The sequence below is a fragment of the Elephas maximus genome, chromosome 8, assembly GCF_024166365.1.
Source record: "Elephas maximus indicus isolate mEleMax1 chromosome 8, mEleMax1 primary haplotype, whole genome shotgun sequence".
Classification (NCBI taxonomy): Eukaryota; Metazoa; Chordata; class Mammalia; order Proboscidea; family Elephantidae; genus Elephas; species Elephas maximus.
Window position 1 is genome coordinate 119,017,571 of NC_064826.1, and position 22,791 is coordinate 119,040,361.

Below are 22,791 nucleotides of genomic sequence, written 5' to 3' on the forward strand. Positions count from 1 at the left end.
ACTTCACAAATGGGCCAACAAGGTACCTCATCCAAAAAAAAACAACCCATTGCCATCAGTCGATGCCAACTCGTAGCAACCCTACAGGACAGAGTACAACTTTCCCATAGGATTTCCAAGGCTATAATCTTCATGGAAGCAGACTGGCATATCTTTCTCCTGAGGAGCAGCTGATGGGTTCAAACCTAAACCAAAGGTGCCTGGAAAATCTGCTGAGGCGCACTTGTAGCCCCCAAAGTTGATTTCCTCTTTGGCAAGCGGTCCTGTCGGAGGGGAGATTAGCTGTTTCTCTGCTGACCCTGCAGTCTCTAGTTCACCACCCGGACCCACATACAGCCCAGCCCAGGTTAGAGCGCACCATCAGAAAGGGTTAGTAGCACAAGCTCTGGAAGCAGACATGTGTGCTCAAATCCTGTCTTGGTCACTTTCTGACTGTGTGGCCTCAAGCAAGTGATTTAATGTCTGTGCCTCAGGGACCTAGTCTGTAATATGACGTGAAGTCTTTGGGAGGACTCACTGCATGCAAAGTATTGAGATCGGCTGCCCCGAAGGCTGGTGAAGGGGCCCAGCAGAAATCAGCAACCTGCCTGGGGTAGGGGGAGACACTTGACCTGCACAGCACCGTCTGGTGGAGGGATGGTATGGAGTGTAACTCCCGTCTGTCCCCTGGATTTTGCCAATAGCTCCACCACTGCCACCCTCACTACCACTACTGACTGCCCATCCCCTCCAGGCTCATGTGTGAGCCCTTTGGCTAACAAAGCTATGAGTAGGAAGAAGCACAGGAGGTAGGAGGCCCTGACCCCTGGAACAAAGAGAGAGGAGCCTTCCCACCACCACTTACCATCTCTGAGGGGCACTAAGAGCTCCTAGGAACCTCTCAGCCTTGACCCCTCACTCACTCCATGCCTCAGCAGCAGACCCATGCCTGCCACACGTCTAGGGACATGGGGAGATGGACACCAGCTTGCTGCTTGGGGGTCCTGTTGTTAGTGGCTGTGGAGAGAGATCAGAGCTGAAGAAAACCAGGAGTCAGACGACATGTGGTCACCAGATGTCCTGGCAGCTTCCAGAAACAGCGAGGTGAGATTTTGAAAGGAGCTGTCGTCCCACGTCATCACTGGGACTGATGGCTCCGAGAAATGGGTGGCTTATGTCATATGGTTAGGATAACCAGGCTGGCTCCATATATAATCAGGTCAACCGTGTTAGTGAAAAGGATATATTTAGTATTCTGTTATTCTCATGGTTATTTAGCACTTTACAATTATTAAGTAATGTATGCTGAGTACCTTCAACACGGGAAAAATCTTTCCCATGAACCCTTCTTGTTGTTAATAACCACAAACATCAGATCAATTGACAGTTTGAGATAATTAACTACCATGTCACAAAATTAAGTTTTATCACATCCAAACCTTTCTGCAACAATTACATCTAGGCTTGCTTGTTTTCCTCCAGTTTTATCAAATAAAATGACTAAATATTAAAAACAATTCTCACCACATCAATGGCACAGAATTACCTCTCTGTCAGGACAGTTCACGATAAAGGTGATGACCAAACAAACCAAAAACCAAACCCATTGCCGTCGAATCAGTCACAACTCATATCGACCCTATAGGACAAAGGAGAACTGCCTCAGGGGGTTTCCAAGGAGTCGCTGGTGGATTTGAACTGCCAACCTTTTGGTTAGCAGCTGTAGCTGTTAGCCACTAGCCTCTATATGAAACGTTGTTACTGGAAAATCCTTTGAAAATCCCAATGTAACTTTGAGCTTTTTCTCTCTGGCTTCTTCAGTAAACTCGGTGCTGGCGCTCTGGCGCCCCCTAGGACTCCACGCCGGCAAATGCCCATTTCTCAAACCAATGCAAAGGAACTCCAACTGCTCTGTTATTTAAATAGGAATAGACGAATACTAAGGACTTTTTTATTATTTTCAAAGAGACATTTTTTACTCTTCCCCCATTCTGCAGTCATACAATAAACCTGGGTAAAAAGTGTTACATTGACGACTGGTCAGTCCAGGTTCCACATTTAACAATGTGTTCAACAGGAAGGCCAACCTACGACCTCCAGAATTGTTTTGATACAGAACCCAGCTCTCATTTCAGGGCAAAGTCTCTCTGGTTCTTTAAAGAACAAATGTAACCCTGAGGGATTTGTTTTGTTTCACTTAAATTTCCAATGAACCTGGAGGCCCTGTTCTTGGATGTCAAAGCAGATACGCCTTAACATACAGCTACAATGAGGCAATACGGGAGAACCGAAACTGAGGAGTTACTGTAAACAGGGCTGATCCTAAGCCACAGCCTAAGCACTGCAAATGAGGGCATTGTGCCCGGGTGGTGGCTGGTGGCCCTCGCTCTTGTTTGTGGTCTCTTTTCCCCTGCGGAGGCTCAAGGAATTTGTTTTCCAATTTATTTTAGTTTCATGTAAGTAAGAAAGGGGGACCTCAACTGGTCCTCCCATTCTAAAAGGCACGCAGACGGGACAGATGAAGGGATGGATGAACGTTGGTTTTATCCATTGTGGGGTGGTGGTCATGCCAGGGTGGCGGGAGGAATGGAAGGAGGTCCAGATTTGCTGTTTCTACCACAAACTACAAAGGGTTCCCTCCAAGACACCTCTCGACGTAGTAGGATATGTAACCAACTCACCAGCATCAGGGGCTTTTCCTTCCTCTGTGGTCTCACCGGCTCCCACTGCCGACTCTCAGGCTCTTTGTATGTGATCCCTGGACTATTGAAGGCGCAGTTCAATCCTGGGCCACTGGCGCCCTCTGACGGTCACCTAGGGAATTGGCGCGCAGACGAAATCAGAGCCCCGCGAAAACAGAAAGAGTGGGCGGGTAGCAGCCTCCATCCTAAAACTGCTCGCTCGGGATGTACGCTCTCGTGTAACATGTCTAGATTACACAGATTAGCTAGAGTTCTGAACAGACCCCACCTCAAAGCACCAGAATGACATTAATACAGGGCTACAAAGTGGCCTTCAAAATAAACAAAAGGATAATGGGAAAGTATCCATTTTAAGGACTACACAGTTATTAATTACACTTCAGTAGCGCCCACTTTTTTAAATTACTTTTTGTCGTAGGTATGAGCTCTGTTTGAACAAGTAATGAGAAGAATACCCAAAACAAGAAGAACGGTTGTGATTTAAACTTTTAGGAACACGCTGGCAGAAGGCCTTCTTGGCTGGTGAGGGTTTGAGATGAAAGTCATCGTTCTGGAGAAGGGACCCTCTACAGTAGCAGGGGTCTGTGGGCCTGCAGCGGTGTAAACACAGAGCGCCTCAGCTAGCCACGACCCCACAACGGGAACACGGCATTTGCACTCAGAAATGCCCCAGTCCTCCTCGCCCAAAAAACTGGAATTTTGGAAAGTACCGACGAGTGAGGAGGTCAAATGCGCTCACCCCGGTAACCGCTGGGCGACCCCGCCAGGGAAGCCGCGGATCACCTGCCCAACCTGCTTCTGCGGACCCATGCGAGGCAGGAGGAGCCGTGGCAGGGGCGGGGAAGCTGGGCTCCTGGGCGCCGGGGTCAGTTGCACGCGCGCGCGCGGGAGCAGGTGCTGGGCTAGAGCGCGCGTTCTGAGCCTCTTGCGCTGCGGCCCCGGTTCCAAAGGGTGAGGCACGTTGGGAAATCCGCGAAGCGCGGATTCCGGGACCAGCACCCCTCTACCGCCTAAAAAGTTTCGGAGAAGCACCGCGCGCCGTCCGGGCCGGAGCCAGACCCCCTCCCCCGCGGGCGCGCGGTTCCGGGGCGTGTCCTCGGCCCGGCTTCTATATAGCGGCCCGACACGCCAGCCGCAGTCCAGAAGCGAGCGCTGCGGTGCGGGCAGCGAGGACGTGGCCAGTGACTGTCCAGCTCCTAGGGCCCATTCCCGCGTCTTCTCGCCAGCCCCGGCCCCGGCTGCTTGCGTTCTCGCCCCGCGGAGGCCAGGCCGCCGCACGCGCCTCAGGCCCCCGGAGACGGTCTCTCGCGCCATGGAGCGGGCGCGTCCCGCGCTTTGGGCCGCGGCGCTAGCAGTGCTGGCGCTCCTGAGCGGACCGCCGCCTGCGCGGGCCGGGGCGGGCACTGGCCCCGTGGTGCGCTGCGAGCCGTGCGACGCGCGCGCGCTGGAGCAGTGCGCTCCGCCGCCCGCTGCGCCTGCGTGCGCCGAACTGGTGCGCGAGCCGGGCTGTGGCTGCTGCATGACGTGCGCGCTGCGCGAAGGCGAGCCGTGCGGCGTGTACACCGAGCGCTGTGGCGCGGGCCTGCGCTGCCAGCCGCCGCGCGGAGAGCCGCGCCCGTTGCAGTCGCTGCTGGACGGCCGCGGGCTCTGCACCAACTCCAGCGCTTTGGGCCGCCTGCGCGCCTACCTGCTGCACGGACCGTCCGCGTCAGGTGAGGCCGCGTCGCGGGCTTCTCGAGGCCTCGGCCACCCCGCTACAGAGGCGGGTCGGGTCCGGTGCTGCTGCCAAAGACGCTCAGCTTCTCACCGCCCCAGGTTTTGCCAGGGCGGGAGACCGAGGTCTGGCGGACCAGGAGGTTGCCCGAGGCCAGCCCTCTGCCGGCTGGCATGCACTTTTTTTCCTTCCCAAGGGGGGAGGACTTGGCATTTGCAAAGCGCTGTCAGCGAAATTGGTAAAAGCGTTCGTGGGGTAGGAAGGTACGAATCCCAGAGGTTATCTGTCAGTGGGAAGACCGCGAAACAGGAGATTCTCCCAGGCCTCTGTGCCAGAGGAGCGGGGGTAAACTGGCACGGACCGCGGAACCCTTGAATGTGGCTTCCGTTTCTCAGAAACGACCGGCAGGCCTGTGCTGAGGAGGCTGGCATGGGTGAGGGAGGCGGCCGCGGGGCGGATTTGAAACAGGGAAGGTAGACAGGCACGTTGTACGAAACGGTTACCCACTGCCGTCCAGTCGATTCCGACTCATAGCGACCCCGTAAGGACAGAGTAGAACTGCCCCATAGAGTTTCCAAGGAGCGCCTCGCGGATTCGAACTGCCAACCTCTTGGTTAGCAGCCGTAGCACTTAACCACTACGACGAAATGGTACCTGTTCTAAAAAAGTCTGCCTAGCCGTATGGTTGGCCAATTCATGTCATGTCCTGGTGTGTCCTGAGGTGGGCGAGGTGGGTATCATGTATTGTTATCCTTTTACAGTTGGAAAAATGGGGCCAAGGCCACCCACAGGCAAGTAGAATAGGGCTTGAACCCCTTTTCCAGTCTCAGTCGCAGATTCCATCTCTGCCATCCCACCTGTGTGCCCCAAACTCCCACCGCCCCTGCGTGGCCCCCAGATGACCTTCCAAGTGTAGGAGGCAGCAGGCAGTGTGAGCAGAAGGGACTTGAGGGGCAAGAGGGGGAGTTGAAATAAGCCCATCACGATTTCCCTGCTTAATTTGAAGAGGGAAAATGAGGCTCTATTTAATGTAGCCCTGCAAGAGGAAAAAAGCAAAAGTTTGGTAAAGCATTAATTCACCCTGGCTTAGCCACTGTCAGATAAGCACTGCTCAGTTAAGGATACCACCTTTTTCCCTCCATAAAGAAGTGTAAATGGAATTGGAAGCTCTTCCTGAAATCTCAAGCAAGCTTAGCCGCCTCCTTTCTGGCTGGAGGGAAAGTCCCTGCCATGGTCAGCTGCAAAGCTGAAGGCTGGAAGAGTCTCGTCTCCACCACTCTGAAGCAACCCCTCACCTTGGCTGCCAGAACAGACACTTAGCTTCCATCTCGCCTCCTAGGGAAGGCTGCTTCCTTCTAGGCCAGGCATCCCAGGAATGTGGAAAGGCAAAATTCCAATTCCCTGAAGGATGCACTGGTCCTAGTACACTTAACATCACTAGATGATTTTGTCTCTCAGGGAAAGTTACGTCGTGTGTTGTGTGTGTTCTGTTTTCTTGTGCATTTTGGGATATTCAAAAAATGCTATTAGAAGTTCTGAACATTGTCATTTTTAGTTATCCTTTAATGGGCGTTATGATTAACACCGTAATAGGCTGATGTGGTTTATTATAAGATTATAGAAAGATATAAATGACTTCTAAAATCTGTTTAGAAAAAAATTAGTAAATTTATATGAAAGCCAAAAGGGACAATTATCTCTTGCTTAAACGGAACCATTTTCTCTTTTCATGCCCAATTTAGCAGTGTGGACATTAGAAAGAAACCAATGAAGTTTTAAGAAATGACTCGACTCGGGCTTCTTGGAAAAGAAATGCAAATATATTTATTTACACGTGCCAGTACTTCCATGAAAAAAAAAAAAGATAAAGAATATTGAAACCAAATCCTACCTGTTAAGAGCCTTAGTCTATCAGACAGTGGGCCAGACCTTTGAAATTTATGCGTCCCACTTTACTGAACACCTTAGGGGACTTTGCAGCTGACCCATAGTATTGTTTTACTGATGAGGAAACCTAGGTCCAGAAAGGAGAGGGGCTCCCTGGTCTCTGGAGCCCAAGACACATGATCTGTGCATCCTATATCTGGTTCAGAAGTGCTTTCCAGAGAAAGAAGAGGGGCTGGGAGCCTTCTCAGAGCCACCATCTGCTCCTCATTGCATAGAGCCAGAGGCTCTAAGTAGGGCTCCCAACAGGCAGACTGTCAAAGTGATGATTGTGTCCCTGGGGGAGCAGAGAGCAGCTGAACAGGAGCAGGGTGCTTTGGACCCCAGTATAATAGATCAGGACCAGGCAGTTGTCTGCGTGCTAAAGCCCTGCTTGTTGGAGTTAGGAGAGATCCTAACAGTAATGGAGGGTTGAAGCTGAACCCTCTCTGAGGTCTGCGCTGGGCGCAGGTCAGCCTGCCCTGGGAGCGTCTGCTCCAGATGTAGCCCTTGGTCCCCACAGGGTCTCCAGGGACTTAGGAAGAGGCTGCCTAGTGCCCATGAGCATGCCCAGAGGGGCGCAGGTCAATAGGAAGGAACATGACTCCGGCCCTTCTCCCGTTGTCACTCCAGATATATCTTGGAAAAAGCGCTGAGTGAGAATCTTGATCATACGCAGCCGCAACGTAATCCATACACATAAAACCACAGTTAAATTGGTAGTATTCTATCATCACCGTCAAACTCTTCTTTCAGCACTTTTGATTGTAAAAGAGACGTCTGCAGGAGGCGCTTTTACCCCGTTCTCAGGCTGTGAAAGCTCTGGCACACGGAACTATAAGGCAGGAAGGGGGCTTCGATGCCGGCACATTCCCTTTGCTCCTATGCCCACTGCAGGGTAGGAAAGACACAACCCAGGAAGGTGCCCAAGGGTTTGCAGTGTGTATAGGATGTACCAGACCCACATGGATAGGGATTTTTAGAGATGTGGTAGTGGGACTTATAAAACAAAGTACTAAACACATCTGGATGACTCAGTATATACAGTAAAACAGTGAAGACAAGATCTCACATTCCCCATCTGAGCCAGACACAGGTTACTTATAGGCTTTTACCTGGTAACACTGAAGGCTGGGCTTGTCAAACTTAGCAAGCCGTAGAATCCCCTGGGTGGCTTGTTGACCCTTTGGTGACCTGTAAATGTAGCTCCCACCTACATTTTATTCCTCTGGGGTTTCTTGGGAAGCTGCTTTCCCATTTACAGTGTATGTTACTGCAAGGCTGAGACGTGTGTAACTGTTTGAAACCTAACCAATGGGTAAGTGCCACAAAATGCTGTTTTTACAGGGTATCGTATTAGGTGGTGCATCCCGGAGGTATGATTTTGCAAAACTTTTGTCTCTTGGCTTTTTTAGTGGGAGATAAGCTTATATTGTTCTGTGTTCTTTTGTGTTATTTGGAAGTTGCATTACAACAATTCCATGTTCATGTGAATACCTTGTTTTCAGGTGCCATTCATTGTATGCACCTGTGATCCCACTGATAATACCCCCAGAGTCCGTAGGGACATAGGTGTCCCACATATTACCCATAATACCTAGCAAATGTCAGTCACACAATTATTCAGTATGCCTTCCATTACTGAAAACACATGGTATCAAAAAAAAAAAAATTCAAAGGAGAAAATAATTTGGTCACCAATTAAAGCACACATTGCTTGGCTACCCCCAGCGTTTCTCCTGCGGGTCTGGAGTGAAGTGGAGAATGTACGTTCCTGCCAGGACCAAACTTTGAGTAGCACTGAGAGATCTGCTCAAAGCAGCAGGAGCCTTCCATGGCTCAGGTCTGCCCTCTGCTGGTAGCATATGAAAATTGTGTTACATTCACCAGCTCTTGGAAGACATTTGAAAGCTGAGAGCATAAGCATGTTCTTAGCTCCTTTAGTTGCGCTTACTAAGTAAAAGCACATGGAAGATTAATTTTTAAAAGCTGGCTTCTTTTGATAAAGTGACTTCTATGTAGCTACTTGTATTATAGGATAGTATTTTATCAAGGTTTTTAAAAAACACATTTGAAATTGGTAAATACCTTTTCCACTTGAATGTGACTGGATGGTGCAAATAGTTAATGTGCTTGGCTACTAACTGAAAGGTTGGAGGTTTGAGTCTACCCAGAGGTGCCTCTGAAGAAAGGCCTGGCAGTCTACTTCCAAAAAATTAACCATCGAAATCCCTATGGCGCAGAGTTCTACTCTGACACACCATGAGTGTTCACCATGAGTCAGTGTCAGCTCTGGTTATTTTGGTTTCAATAGCAAAATTTCATAAAGACTACTGTTTAATGTTGACAACTCATTTGTTTTTTCTTTGTTTCTCTTGTATTTTTCAAGGAAATGCCAGTGAGTCAGAAGAAGAACACAGTGCTGGGAGCACGGAAAACCAAGAGCTCCCCAGCACACACCGGGTGCCAGACTCCAAATTCCATACCCTCCACACCAAGATAGACGTCATCAAGAAAGGGCACGCCAAGGACAGCCAGCGCTACAAAGTAGACTACGAGTCTCAGAGCACAGACACCCAGAACTTCTCCTCTGAGTCCAAACAGGAAACAGAATACGTGAGAACTTTTCCTCTTGTTGGGGAAGACGCAAAGAACCACCTAGCCTGGGCATCCAGAGTATCACCTAGGACAGTGGGGTTTCTAAAACCATGTAACACTTTATTCAAAAGAAACCAATCAACAGAGCCACGTTTTTCTGAATGACGCAGAGAGCAGCCTCCAGCCACTCCTGACCCATCTCCTTCCCCACCCAGTGCCTTCCTTCCCTCTCCCCTCGTTACTTAATATTTGACACCTATGAAAGCAGATTGTATGCTGTACAGGTGTCCACAGAGCCCTTTCTTGCCTACTGTATACCAGGTTGTGCATCTTACTCTGGGGATTTCAAATAGAGAGGGAGGGACAGAGTTAGCATCTTCATGGACTTTCTTGCTGAATCAGACAAAAGATATTATCATTCCCTTCAAGTCGGTTCCAACTCATAGTCGACCCTGTAGGACCCTGTAGGCAGAGTAGAACTGCTCCGTAGGGCTTACAAGGAGCAGCTGGTGGATTCAAACTGCTGACCTTTTGGTTTGCAGCCGTAGCTCTTCACCACTGTGCCACCAGGCCTCCACAAAAGATAGTAGAGGAGCACAGTATCGGCTCCACTTGTGTATTCTCTGTATGATAAGGTGGCTAAGAACTGCAAGTCCCGGACAGTAACAAACGCCATCTTCCTTCGTCCCCAGGGCCCTTGCCGCAGGGAAATGGAGGACACGCTGAACCACCTCAAGTTCCTCAACGTGCTGAGCCCCAGAGGCGTGCACATTCCTAACTGTGACAAGAAGGGCTTTTATAAGAAAAAGCAGGTGAGTGAGAGCCTCCATGTGTTTTTTCTCCCCTACTCTCCATGGAGGCAAAGGAGAAACTGACCTCTGACCCCGGAGGCCCTTCTGGCCCCACCTCTAACCCCAAACCCACCACAGCATCTGTGTTTGTGATTGTGGTAACACAGTGTTCATTTCAGGAGCTCAGACCCCCTGCCATGGATGCTCTTCCCTCCCCTGAGCTCCCAGGTACTCACCTACTGAGCAAACAAGATGCTGCTGGGGGAGCCCTTTATGGCCCATCAAGGGACTCATGGGCACTTTTGTTACTGCTACATCATGGGCAGCAGTGACATTTTGAATGATACCTGTTGTCGAGAATTTCTAAGCAGTCTGATGTAGTCATGTGACAATAAGCTTACCCTAAGATCTCTCTCACACCGGTCTTCCTGTGAGTGAATGAACTGTAAAAGCTCAAAGAAATTTAAGACGTGCTTATTTGAAGTCATAGTATGTCTGTAGAGATTCTGTATTTGCTGTGGCAATACTTCACTTGGTGTTCTAACCTGACACTTTAGACCATGGCATCTGTAGACTGACCAGTAAGAACCGCTAGTTAGGCGGCGCTTCCCATGGTGTTTGCGCTAGTGGCTACACGCAAAGAGTTTACGTCTCTTTCGGTAGCCATCAATCACTTTTGCCTCTTTATCCTACCTGCGTTTCCTAGCAATCACTTATTAAACAAGCTCATACTGAGAGTTTGCCTGTCTGAGGCTCGTTCTGTGCCCTGACAGACACAGGTAGGATCCAACACGAACCCAGTCTTGTGGGTCTAGTGATCTGCCAGGGCTGAAGAAACATATTTCCCTCTCAGCAGACACACCTGAGGGCAAATAGGGTTCACTCTCCACTCTGGGCTCAAAGGGAACAACCATGGTGACCCCAGCTCTTCTGGGGAGCTTAAATACACAAATGTGTGTGCACACATGCACACATGCATGCACGCATACCAGTATCTGTGCATATGTGGCTTTTAAATAGCCTTAGTCTTTTTTGTTTGCTGTTTTAACAGCAGAGATGTGTTGGGGAAGCCCTTTGGGGACCTAGTAATCAATTTAGCATTCTGCCCTGAGCACCCACCCCGCCACTGTCCAGAACCCACACGCGCAGCCCCTGAGAATCCTGACTCCATCTTCTGTGCTCGTCTTCACAGTGCCGCCCTTCCAAAGGCAGGAAGCGAGGCTTCTGCTGGTGTGTGGACAAGTATGGGCAGCCTCTCCCAGGCTACGACACCAAGGGGAAAGGTGACATCCACTGCTACAACATGGAGAGCAAGTAAACACCTGGCGCAGCCGCCGGGACTCAGTCTGGCCACGATGTAAGCCTCCACAACCTCTATTCCTGCCGAAGGGTTGCACCTTCCCCACCAGGCTGCTTCTCCTGGTAATGCTAGGGTGAGAGGGAGAGAGGGAGATCATAGCCTTGAGGACTGCAGGGCCAGGCCCTCCTGCCCGGGCCTGCTAGCAGGACTCACACCACAAACCCCAGAAAGAAGCAGAGCAAACAGGACAGACACGTCAGAGGGGGCAGAGGAAAAGAAGGACTGTGACCAATCCCATCTCAGAGACACTTCGTTTTATCTTAAAGAACTTGCAATGTGTAAACCATACACTCACAATGTAAAGATTTTACAAGTTAAGCCTTTTCCACTCAAGCCCATTGGTTCCCTTATCTTCGTAGGTAAAATGTTTTAATCCAGAAGGACTCGTTAAAGAAACAGGTTTTGAAATAAAGACACGGCTATTTTTTTTTCTTCTGTAAACTATATTATGAAGATCCTGTTTGCCTGTGACTAATATAATTTTAATAAAGTTTTATTTAAATCTCATGAAAATGAAATTTTAAACCATCATTTTGAAGAGCTCTATTGTAATCAATATTCTTTTTTTCTTTTGACAAATAAGGGAGCTATTGAAAAAAGAGAACAAACACATTTCTCTCCAGCTCTCAAGACAAATTGAACAAGCAGAAGAAATTTTCATTTTTATATGTAAGGTTTCTTCCTTGCAAGTTAGAAAATAATGATTTCTTGGATGACTTTTTGACAGTGAACACAGTGTCCTTTGCTCTGTGTCAGGTGTTAGTCATGGCCCCCACCCACCCTGCGCTTATGCACTGCTTCTTGGGTGGTCTATCCAATGACCCCAGGACCATTTTGCCTTTTTTTTTTTTTTTTTTTGTGCTTATTTCAATACATCTCTTTTTCTTCTCCTTGTAGTTAATGTGGACCTCAAACACAGCTTTATTTTGCACAAAAGACTGCCAAGGACATGATCAGCAGCTGGCTACCGCCTTGATTTCTGTTTCTTTTTGTAGTGAATTGATCTTTTTTTTTTAAACCAAAGTTTAGAAAGAGATTTTTGAAATGCGTATGGCTATTTTCAAATGGTAAACTTGAGCACCTTTCCACTTTCCAATAACAAGTGAGGGGCAGTGTGATTTTTTTGTGGCTTCATGTGGAAACACTCATGAACCTCAGCAAGGTGCCGTGGGACCCAGTGCCTCAGATCCATCTGCTCCTTCACAAAACTACCACTCTGGACTCTGTTCCTGAGGCAATCGTGTCACTTGTCAGAGTATGTGCTGGCATCTTCTCATGCTGTAGAATTAGCACGGGTCTTCTGGAGAATAAGAAAACACTGTGCTTTTGTCACCTGGACGTCCCAGTGCTCCTCCTGTGGCTTCAGACCTTGAGTAGTATCGTCTTTGATCAAGGGCCTAGGTCCCTCAACCAAGAAGATCTTTCATTTCTGCAAGTGACAGGTACTGCTTAGGAAAGAACTATTAGAAAGAATAAGGTGGGCTCTTACTTTTTTTTTTTTAAAGGCCAAGAATGTTTTAGGGACTCTGGGAGCATACGGGTAGGTATGCCTGGCTCCCCTTTGTCAGGAGCCCCCAGAGACTGAGCCCGATTGCAGGCCCACTCCTTACCTTTACTCCAGGTGGACGATGGGGTCGGGCAAGAGTCAGGCCTCCTTCAGGGCATCACAAGTAATAGCATGGCTCTTCACGACTACAGAAATAATTGTTATCCAGTTCAACTACTCAAGACAAAGTTTGTTTCTGAGAATAAACTGTTTAAAGGCAAAGGAGATTTATTTTCATCTCACTGTTTGTCCTCCTTGGCACCATGTAAAAAATATATATATATATAAATATCCAAAGAGAAAGATGACTGCCTCATTGGGGAGCACAGTCATCTGTGTTTGTTGTCTTTCGAATAGTTCTATTTTTCTTTATAATTCACACATATATGCAGAGAAGATATGTTTTAATTCATTTTTTAAACATTTTATACAATATAGTCCAAATATGATGAGGGTCTACGAGAGATAACCAAAAGGTCAGCAGTTCAAATCCACCAGCTGCTCCTTGGGAACCCTATGGGGCAGCTCTACTTTGTCCTCTAGGGTCAGTATGAGTCAGAACCAACTCGAAGGCACCTAACAACAACAACATGCTAGATAATCTCAGATGAGATGTTAGAAATGGTAGATCTCATATGGCCATGACGGGGAGGGTCCGTACACAGGAGCCACCCTTGCTTGTAGGCCACCGTCTCTCCGTGTGTGGAGAGTGACAGTTTATTCCATGAGTCCAGGAAGGGGACAGGGCCTTGCGCTGCCGCACAGCCACTGGTGCGACACCCTACACAGAGTTCTCAAGACAACAAAGGAATCTCAAGACATCCTGCCTACCTGTTAGCTGTTCTTTATTTTTTTAATTAATTTTGGGGGGAAAAAAGTATTTTTGGAAAGTCAGTCTTGCAATGTATTTATAAATAGTAAATAAACCTTTTCCCATAAAAAAGCCTCTTTCCCCTGGTCACTGACTGCTTCTGGGTTTTATATCACTGTTGAAATAATCCTGAGATGGCAAACTACCCCAGCTGTTATAGAGTTCCTCACAAATATAAATGCCTCTTCCCTGCTTCTATGGCTATGCCGCTGCCCACAGACCCTCACTGACTCACCATGGGGCATTGAGCCTCCGGTTCTAACAGGTGGTGGTCCACCAGTTCACATTCCTGATACCTGGGCAGAACTGAGCATGTCAGCAAAGGAGTCTCCATGACCATTTGTTCCTTGACTTCCTTTGAGCCTGTGTCCTCCTTGTCTCATCTCAGGGCATCGTCCGCAGCCACAGCAGGGCAGGGATGGGGCAGGCTCTCAGGGTTTCTTCCTGATGCCGTTTCCCTGAGCCTTTTGGTGCTCTCTGCTTTGGGAAGGGAAGTTGACAAAGGCAGGAGAAAGACAGAGGCCCAGAGAGACATTGGGTGGGGTCCTGGAGTCTCAGTCCCTCTCTGCTACCTTGAACAATTGTCACTTGTCACAGAACAACTGAAGACAAAGCCCAGAGCCAGTGACTCTGGGGCATTGAAGGATAAACCACACTACAAGGAATTTTGTCCTAAAGACACCGGTTCACAGTCATAATTGACCCTTTGATAAACCGTCTAAAATGGTCCCCCATCGTGGCTATTGAATGATAAGCAGCAACTGAGTTCTGTGAATGCTCAGAGAACCAGGGTTCGAGATGCCATCATCAGCCTGATCATGGGAGAAACAAGTGAGGGAGCAGACACACCAAGGCCTGCACTTTCAGAGCCCAGCGGGAGTTGGGGGATAGGAGTGAATGGGTGACAAGGTAGGCAGAGCCTGGATCGTGGAGGAGTGCCTGGAAGTTGGGCAGGAGTTTGGCGGGCCCCTTGGATCCACTGAAGAGCCCTGAGTGGACAACCAGGCTTGCTTTATGAGCCCACCAGATTTGTCTGCCTTGTCCCCTCTTCCTTCTATGTGCACTCCTGCGGTGTCCAGTACTCTGCATTGCACTCACCTGTTTCTCTTCTTGCCCCTGCAGTCCCTCCCAGCTGGAGCTCTGGGAGCTGCCTCTCTCCCTGTCCCTCTCCCATGGCCATCTGCCCTCTTAGGTGTTAGCCGTCATTCCTGGACAGATGACTAGAACAACACCAACCCCGAGATTACCTAGCCCCTGCTCACTGCCAGATGCAGAGAAGTGAACATGCAGGGCCTCTCCCCTGACTAGGAACAGGAGGTGCAGAGGCTACCACAGTGGTTTCTTGGGGTTGTCTATTCAACAGTCTCATCTTTGGTAAAGTGGCAACCACTGATGCCAACAGGGTGTCAGGAAGTGGGCGCTCAGGCTCCATGCCGCTGCAGGCTGTCCAGGGGGACATCCTCTCAGAGGGTCAAACTTTCAACCAGTAACTCTGGAAATTTGTCCTAAAGATACAATCAGAGATGTGCGCCGATAGGTACAAGGACATTTTAAACCGAAAGGTACCTATAGAAAGGAATGGTATTTTTCAATCACCTCATATGCTGAACAATGAATAAGGAAGACGGAAGAATAATTGATGCCTTTGAATTATGGTGTTGGCAAAGAATACTGAATGGACTGCCAAAAGACCGAAGAAATCTGTCTTGGAAGAAGTACAACCAGAATGCTATTTAGAAGCAAGGATGGCAAGATTTCATCTCACATACTTTGGACATATTACCAGGAGGGACCAGTCCCTAGAGAAGGACATCACACTTGGTAAAATAGAAGGCCAGTGAAAAAGAGGAAGACCTTCAACAAGATGGGTTGACATAGTGGCTGCAACAATGGGCTCAAGCATTGTGTGGATGGTGCAGGACGGGGCAGTGTTTTGTTCTGTTGTACCTGGAGTTGCTATGAGTCGGAACTGACTCGATGGCACCTAACAACAACAACAATGTAGAAAGGTATAGCATGCCACCACTAAACGCTTTCGAATAATAGTTAATAATACGGGAAAATGCTCATGATGAACTGAAAGGAAAGCAGAATGCCATTATACTGTGGACATGCATGCACATGCACACACAAGTACACACACCTACACGTAAAGACTAAAAGCAAATAAACCAAAATGTTAGCCATGATTATGTGAACATAGATAATGTCTTTATTTTATTTCTACTTTGTTACAGTTTTAAATTTTTGCATAGTGAACATGGATGTATTGCTTTTCATTCAGAAACATCTGCCACTTTTGGGATGTCCTGACTCTAGCTCAAGTGTCAGAGTGAGAAGCCCACGTTTCCATCTGCCTGGGCATCTATTCCAGGGAGCCTGGGCACCTGGTCACCACTCCTTCATCCCTACCCAGTGAACAATCCATCTTCATGGTCCAGCCTCACACCAACCTCAAACCAGTGCTGTGTATCTACTTTTTACGTTTTGCCCACTGCCCTGGTGGAGAAAGACAAACAAGATCAGTACGTGGAATGTAGGTTGTGTTAGACCGTGACAGATGCTGTGCAGAAAATAATAAAGCAGGGACAGGGAATGTGATTGGCACTGGTTTTGTTGTTGTTGCTGCTGCTGCTTTCTTTTTTTTTTTTTTTTATTTCTTCTCTTCCTCCTTCTCTGCTTTATACTATTCTTTCTCTTTGTCCTTCTTCCTCCTCCTCCTCCTCCCCCCTCCATTTTCTTCCCCCTCCTCCTACCTCCGCCTTCTTGTTGAAGGTCTTCCTCTTTTTCACTGGCCCTCTATTTTACCAAGTGTGATGTCCTTCTCTAGGAACTGGTGCCTCCTGGTAGTATGTCCTCCTCCTCCTACCTCCTCCTTCTCCTCTTCCTCTTCTATTGGGAAGAGGCAGCCCTCACTGAGAAGGTGGTTTTTGAGTAAAGATGCAAGGGAAGAGAGGGAGAGAGCTGGTGCCTAATATCTGAGGGCAGAACAATCCAAGCTAGAAGCCCGAATGTCCTAAGTCAGGAGCCAAAGTGAAGGTCTGTGTGGGGACATGGGGTGGGGTGGGGGGAGCTGCAGAGACTTATAGGAAGAACTTTGGCTTTTACTCTGAGAAAGTGGGGAATGGGAGGATAGTAGTGGAGGGGGACATACTGACTCAGGTTGTCACAGGGTCAGAAGGCAAGGCTGGTGCCAGAAGACCCGTGAGGGACTGTCCGAGCTCCTGAGCTATAGACTCTGTTGTATCAGCTCTCCTGTCTGCAGGAGGCTGAGCTGAGGTCAAGTTGGGCTATCTTCTGAAGATAGGGCCCAGTAACTGCAGATGGGTTGGACTTGGGGGTGGGAAGTTAGAGGAGTCAGAGAGATACCAAGGCTTTATAAAGTCTGAGCCTCTGAGAGAACAGATCTTAGCTGACAGACAACAGGAAGAGGTGATTGTAGAAGGAACATCAGGATCCAGGTGTTGTACAACGTAAGCCTGAGATGCCTATTAGACATCTTCATAGAAACAGGTGGGCAGAGCTGTACGTAAAGCTGTGGAAAGGGACATTACCTAAGGAGGGAATGTTGTTGTTACCTATCATCAAGTCGGCCTGATTCATGGCAGCAGAGTTTTTATTGGCTGATTTTCAGAAGTAGATCACCAGGCCTTTGTTCCTAGTCCATCTTAGTCTGGAAGCTCTGCTGAAACCTGTTCAGCATCGTAACAACACACATGCCTCCACTGACAAATGGGTACGTGAGATGCATTGGCCAGAAATCGAACCCAGGTCTCTTGCATGAAAGCTGAGAGTTCTACTACTGAACCACTGCTATTCACATAAGGAGGGAATAGAGGTAGAAAAGAGAAGAGGACTGACTGAGGCAACTGAGGCTGGGTTGAGTTGGAAAAATAGCTGCCACAACCCAGGAGAATGTAAAGCTCTGAAAGGCCAGAGAACAGTGCTGCAAGGAGGAGTATGCTCACTAGGAAAATATCTTCGGAAACCATATATCTGATAAGAATCTAATAAACTATGTGTATATATATATATGTATGTATGTATCTTCAACAACTTAACAACAAAAAGACAAATAACCCAATCATAAAATGGGCAAAGGCCTTGAATAAACATTTCACAAAAGAGGACATTCAAATGGCCCCTAAACACGTCGAAAGATACTCAATGTCATTAGCCATCACAGCCAGATCAAAACCACAGTGAGATACCATTTCCCTCTAGGATGGCTAAGGTAAAAAAGAAAGAAAATAACAAATGTTGGCAAGAATGTGGGGAAATTGGAACTCTCATCCATTGCCGGTGGGAATGAAACATGGTACAGCTGTTGTGGAAGATAGTGTGGCAGTTCTTAAAAGAAAAAACTAAAAATAGAACTACATATGACCCAGCAATTCCACTCTTAGGTATATACCCAAAAGACTTGAAAGCAGGGACACAAACAGATGCTTGTACAACAATGTTCATTGCAGCACTATTCACAATAGCCAAAAGGTAGAAACAACCTACATGCTCATCGAAGGATGAATGGATGAAAGAAATGTGGTACATACATACGATGAAATGTATGTACTCATCCAGTAAGAGAAATGAAGTCTTGATACATGCTGCAATATGGATGGATCTTGATGACATTATTCTGAGTGAAATAAATCAATCATGAAAGGACAAATATTGTATGACCTCAATATCTAAAAAAATAAAAACAGACAAATGTATAGAGATCAAAGTTTATTAGCAGTTACCAGGGACAGGAGGGAGAGGGAACCAGAGGTGGCTATTGCTTATGGAGTACTGAGTTTCAACTTACAGTGACAGAAAAATCACATTGATTAAGGGTAGAATTCAAAACAAACAAACCTGTTGACGACGAGTCAATTCCAACTCATAGCGACCCTATAGGACAGAGTAGAACTGCCCCACGGGATTCCAAGGAGCTCCTGGTGGATTCAAACTGCTGACCTTTTGATTAACAGCCATAGCACTTAACCACTGTACCACCAGGGCTCCAAACAGCTGATTATTGTAATTGCTATCAATAAGTTGTATACCTGTGGTAAGTTGACTTTGCAAAAGTTGTGTGATAGATATGTTTACAAAAAAAAAAAAAAAAGTAGCTGCTGAGGCTGCTTATATACAACCAGATGCCTCATGGAATTTGGTTCCTTGGTTTGGAGATTTAGGGTCATGGTTTCATAGGACTTTACAGTTAATTGGCCAAATAATGTGTTTAGTGCTTCTGCTCTACGTCCTAGTTCACTGCATAGTGCCTGGGGCCTTAAAAGCGGCCGTCCAAGATACAGCGATTGGTCACTATCCACCTGAAGCAACAGAAGAAGAAGGAGAGTCAGGAATAGGAGGAGGAAATGGAACTTGAGGCTAATTGCCTCCATGAACAATTGCCTCCTTTGCCATGAGACCAGAAGAACTGGATGGTGCCTGTCTACCATTACTGAACGTTTTGATGAAAGATCTTTTAAAAGAATCTTGATCAAAAAGGGAAAAATGCAGAACAGAATTTCAAATTCTCATGGACTCCAGACTTTCTGGAGCCATGGAGGCTGAATGAACCCCCAAAACTATTGCCCTGAGATAATCTTTAAACCTTAAATCAAAAATATCCTCTGAAGCCTTCTCAAACCTAAACAATACTTTAGCTTGACTATTAAAGATGTCTACGTTGAGCATTATGCTTTTTTAAAGTCTATATGGGATGAAATTGACAACAGTAGCTCAAAAGATTGGGTAGGAAATTTAGGAACAACTCAGAAAAGGAGAGTGAGAATGGTTACACAACTAGAAGAATGTAATCTGTGTCACTGAATGGTGCATGCAGACATTGTTGAATTGGTGTATGTTTTGCTGTATATATTCTTAACAACAACAACAAAAATAAATTATTTTTTACAAAATAGATAGGCAAATTCAAGTGCAAAACATGCATATATATTGTATTACAAAAGACAACTGAGCCTAAGCCACCTTCTGTGAAAGTTTGCTTGTGTGGCTTTGCTTGGCCTTAATGGTAGTTGAACTTCCTTATACCATACTGATTTTTCATGGGAATGCTTCCTAATAAATTAGTTCCATGTGCACCTTGTCTTAGTATCTGCTTTCTGGGAACCCACCCTAAGACACACATGTTCATAAGAATGATTTTTCAGCACTGTTAACAATCGTCTGGAAATAACCTAATTCCCATCAACAGGAGCCTGGATGAATAAACTGGTGTATTTCCAAGGCGAGGCATCCCATGGGAGTCTGTGTGAATGAAGTGCAGACACCCATGGAAGAACAGATTGTGCATAGCTCTATCACATCAGATTTCACAGCCAAATAAAAATAAAATAAGTTATAAAAATTTTTTTAAAAATCAAAAAGCCTTGGAGTCAGACTTCGAATTGGATAGTGATGACAAGATGAAGTTAACATCAGGGAATTTTCAGTATCATGTCTCACCTTTCCAGCACTCCTGATGTGAAGATGACTCCAGGGCTGCCTGTGGGCACACAGCCCTCATGGAAGAGCTGGGATTGGATCCCGTGTCTACCCCAAAGCTTACCAGTGTCTTTGCATTTTACCTGCTGCCTTGTGGAACATCACCACAGTTCAAAGCCTTCTCATGCAGAAGAAAAGTTGTAGGTTGTGCTAGCGACATGAGATAAGGAAGATGGGGAAAGAAGCCTGTGTGGGGACCAGGGACTCGGATTTGTCAAGTTGAGCTTCAGAGGATGGGGTGATGGATGGCCAGGGGGAATATTATGTAGGAAAAGGAACATCCAAGCTTAGAGTACAAGGCTGATGAGGGTTGCATGATAGCTTTGCAAGTCCGGAGACCACCGAAGCAGGAGGTGGGTTAGTCTGTCCCAGCTTGGAGTACAGTTTCTTTCAAGGAGAAGACAGGTTCTTAGGTATGCTACAACTAGTGTGCATGTAATGTGAGGGCTCCCCTACACCACATTGTGAAGGGACAACAGAGTAATATCACTAACAAGACAGGAACTTTCAGATTAAATATCAAACTTCATCCTCTGTCTCTCTGGAAGCCCCCCACAGGGGCATAATCCCCACCTTCTCCCGAATTTCCCAGTCGCCCTGCTTCTGTGGTCTTGCCCCACATCTCTGCAGGAAGTCCTTTGCACCAATGTTACTGAGACAAAATCATTTTGTCTAGGTAAACAGCTCCAACTCCAAGCCAACAGCATCCTTCCTGTTCAGGGATTGCACTCAGCCACTGTACCATGCTGGGGTACAGCTCACACACTGCCTCCCTGTGCATGTCCTGTCCTGGAGCCATAGAACACAATGTGAGAGACACCCTCTGGAGGCATGCAAAGCCTATCACCACAGCCAGAGAAACAGCAGCAAGAAGAGGCCATGAGTGAGTGTGCACACTGCCTGGTTGTCTTCGATATCTAATGCTGCTATAAGAGAAATACCACAAGTGGATGCTGTCAACAAACAGAATTTTATTCTCTCACAGTCTGGTAGGCTAGAAGAAATTCAGGGTGTCAGCTCCAGGAGAAGTCTTCCTCTCTCTGTGGGCTCTAGAGGAAAGTCCTTGTCATCAATCTTCCCTTAGTCTAGGAGTTTCTCCAAGCAGGAACCCCGGGCTTAAAGGATGTGCTCTGCTCCTAGAGGCGCTTTCTTGATGGTATGAGGTCCCCATGTCTCTCTGCTCACTTCTCTCTTTTACATCTCAGAAGAGATTGGCTCAAACTCAATACAATCTTGTCCTGCCTTAACATAACTGCCACTAATTTCATCTCATCAACATCATAGAGATAGGATTTGCAACACATAGGAAAATCACATCAGATGACAAAACAATGGACAATCACACAGTACTGGGAATCATGGCCCAGCCAAGCTGCCAAATATTTTTTGGAGACACAATTCAATGCATGGCGCTGGGGCAGCCATGAAGGTAGCGAGAGAAGCAGGGCAGTGCTTTGAAAAGAGAGCTCTGCAGAGCACAAGTTTTCTACACAGGATAACCACTAATGTGAGTCTCTGAGTTTTGCTCTGATTTTTTAAAATTCAACTGTTTACTCAAATATTTTTAAGTAGCGTCTGAGTGCCTAACCACTGTGCCACTAGAGCTGCAAACATAATGTCAGGGGATTCATGAAATTAATATTACATCAACCCACTACCATCGGTTAAGCCTTTCCCTTCCTCTTCTGATGACAGTTTTAAAGATCACTCATGGATTGAATTGTGTCCCCAAAAAATATGTGTCAAACAAACTAAAACTCAAAGGATGGAAAAAAATATATCAAGCAAACAAGAAGCAAAAAAGAAGAAGAGTAGCAATATTAATTTCTGACAGAATAGACTTTAAACTTAAATCCACCACAAAGGATAAAGAAGGACACTACATAATGATAAAAGGGACAATAGATCAGGAAGACATAACCATATTAAATATTTATGCACCCAATGACAGGGCTGCAAGATACATCAATCAAATTTTAACAGAACTGAAAAGTGAGATAGACACCTCCACAATTATAGTAGGAGACTTCAACACACCACTTTCGGAGAAGGACAGGACATCCAGTAAGAAGCTCAATAGAGACACGGAAGACCTAATTACAACAATCAACCAACTTGACCTCATTGACTTTTACAGAACTCTCTACCCAACTGCTGCAAAGTATACTTTTTTTTTAACACACATGGAACATTCTCTAGAATAGACCACATATTAGGTCATAAAACAAACCTTTGCAGAATCCAAAACATCAAAATATTACAAAGCATCTTCTCAGACCACAAGGCAATAAAAGTAGACATCAATAACAGAAAAACTAGGGAAAAGAAATCAAATACTTGGAAACTGAACAATACCCTCCTGAAAAAAGACTGGGTTATAGAAGACATTAAGGAGGGAATAAGGAAATTCATAGAATGCAACGAGAATGAAAATACTTCCTATCAAAACCTCTGGGACACAGCAAAAGCAGTGCTCAGAGGCCAATTCGTATCAATAAATGCACACATACAAAAAGAAGAAAGAGCCCAAATCAGAGAACTGTCCCTACAACTTGAACAAATAGAAAGTGAGCAACAAAAGAATCCATCAGGCACCAGAAGAAAACCAATAATAAAAATTAGAGCTGAACTAAATGAATTAGAGAACAGAAAAACAATTGAAAGAATTAACAAAGCCAAAAGCTGATTCTTTGAAAAAATTGATAAACCATTGGCTAGACTGACTAAAGAAATACAGGATAGGAAACAAATAACCCGAATAAGAAACGAGAAGGGCCACATCACAACAGACCCAACTGAAATTAAAAGA

At 46.6% G+C, this 22,791-nt stretch overlaps 1 protein-coding gene across 1 annotated transcript; it reads left to right on the plus strand.

The window, feature by feature from the left end:
* Positions 1–3,804: 3,804 nt before the first annotated feature.
* On the plus strand, positions 3,805–13,542 carry IGFBP3 (insulin like growth factor binding protein 3). Its single transcript, XM_049894283.1, has 5 exons — positions 3,805–4,393; positions 8,708–8,934; positions 9,609–9,728; positions 10,900–11,064; positions 11,965–13,542. Exons 1-4 carry the CDS (start codon positions 3,994–3,996, stop codon positions 11,023–11,025), a joined length of 873 nt encoding a protein of 290 aa, XP_049750240.1. The 5' UTR covers positions 3,805–3,993; the 3' UTR covers positions 11,026–11,064; positions 11,965–13,542.
* The last annotated feature ends 9,249 nt before the right edge of the window (positions 13,543–22,791 follow it).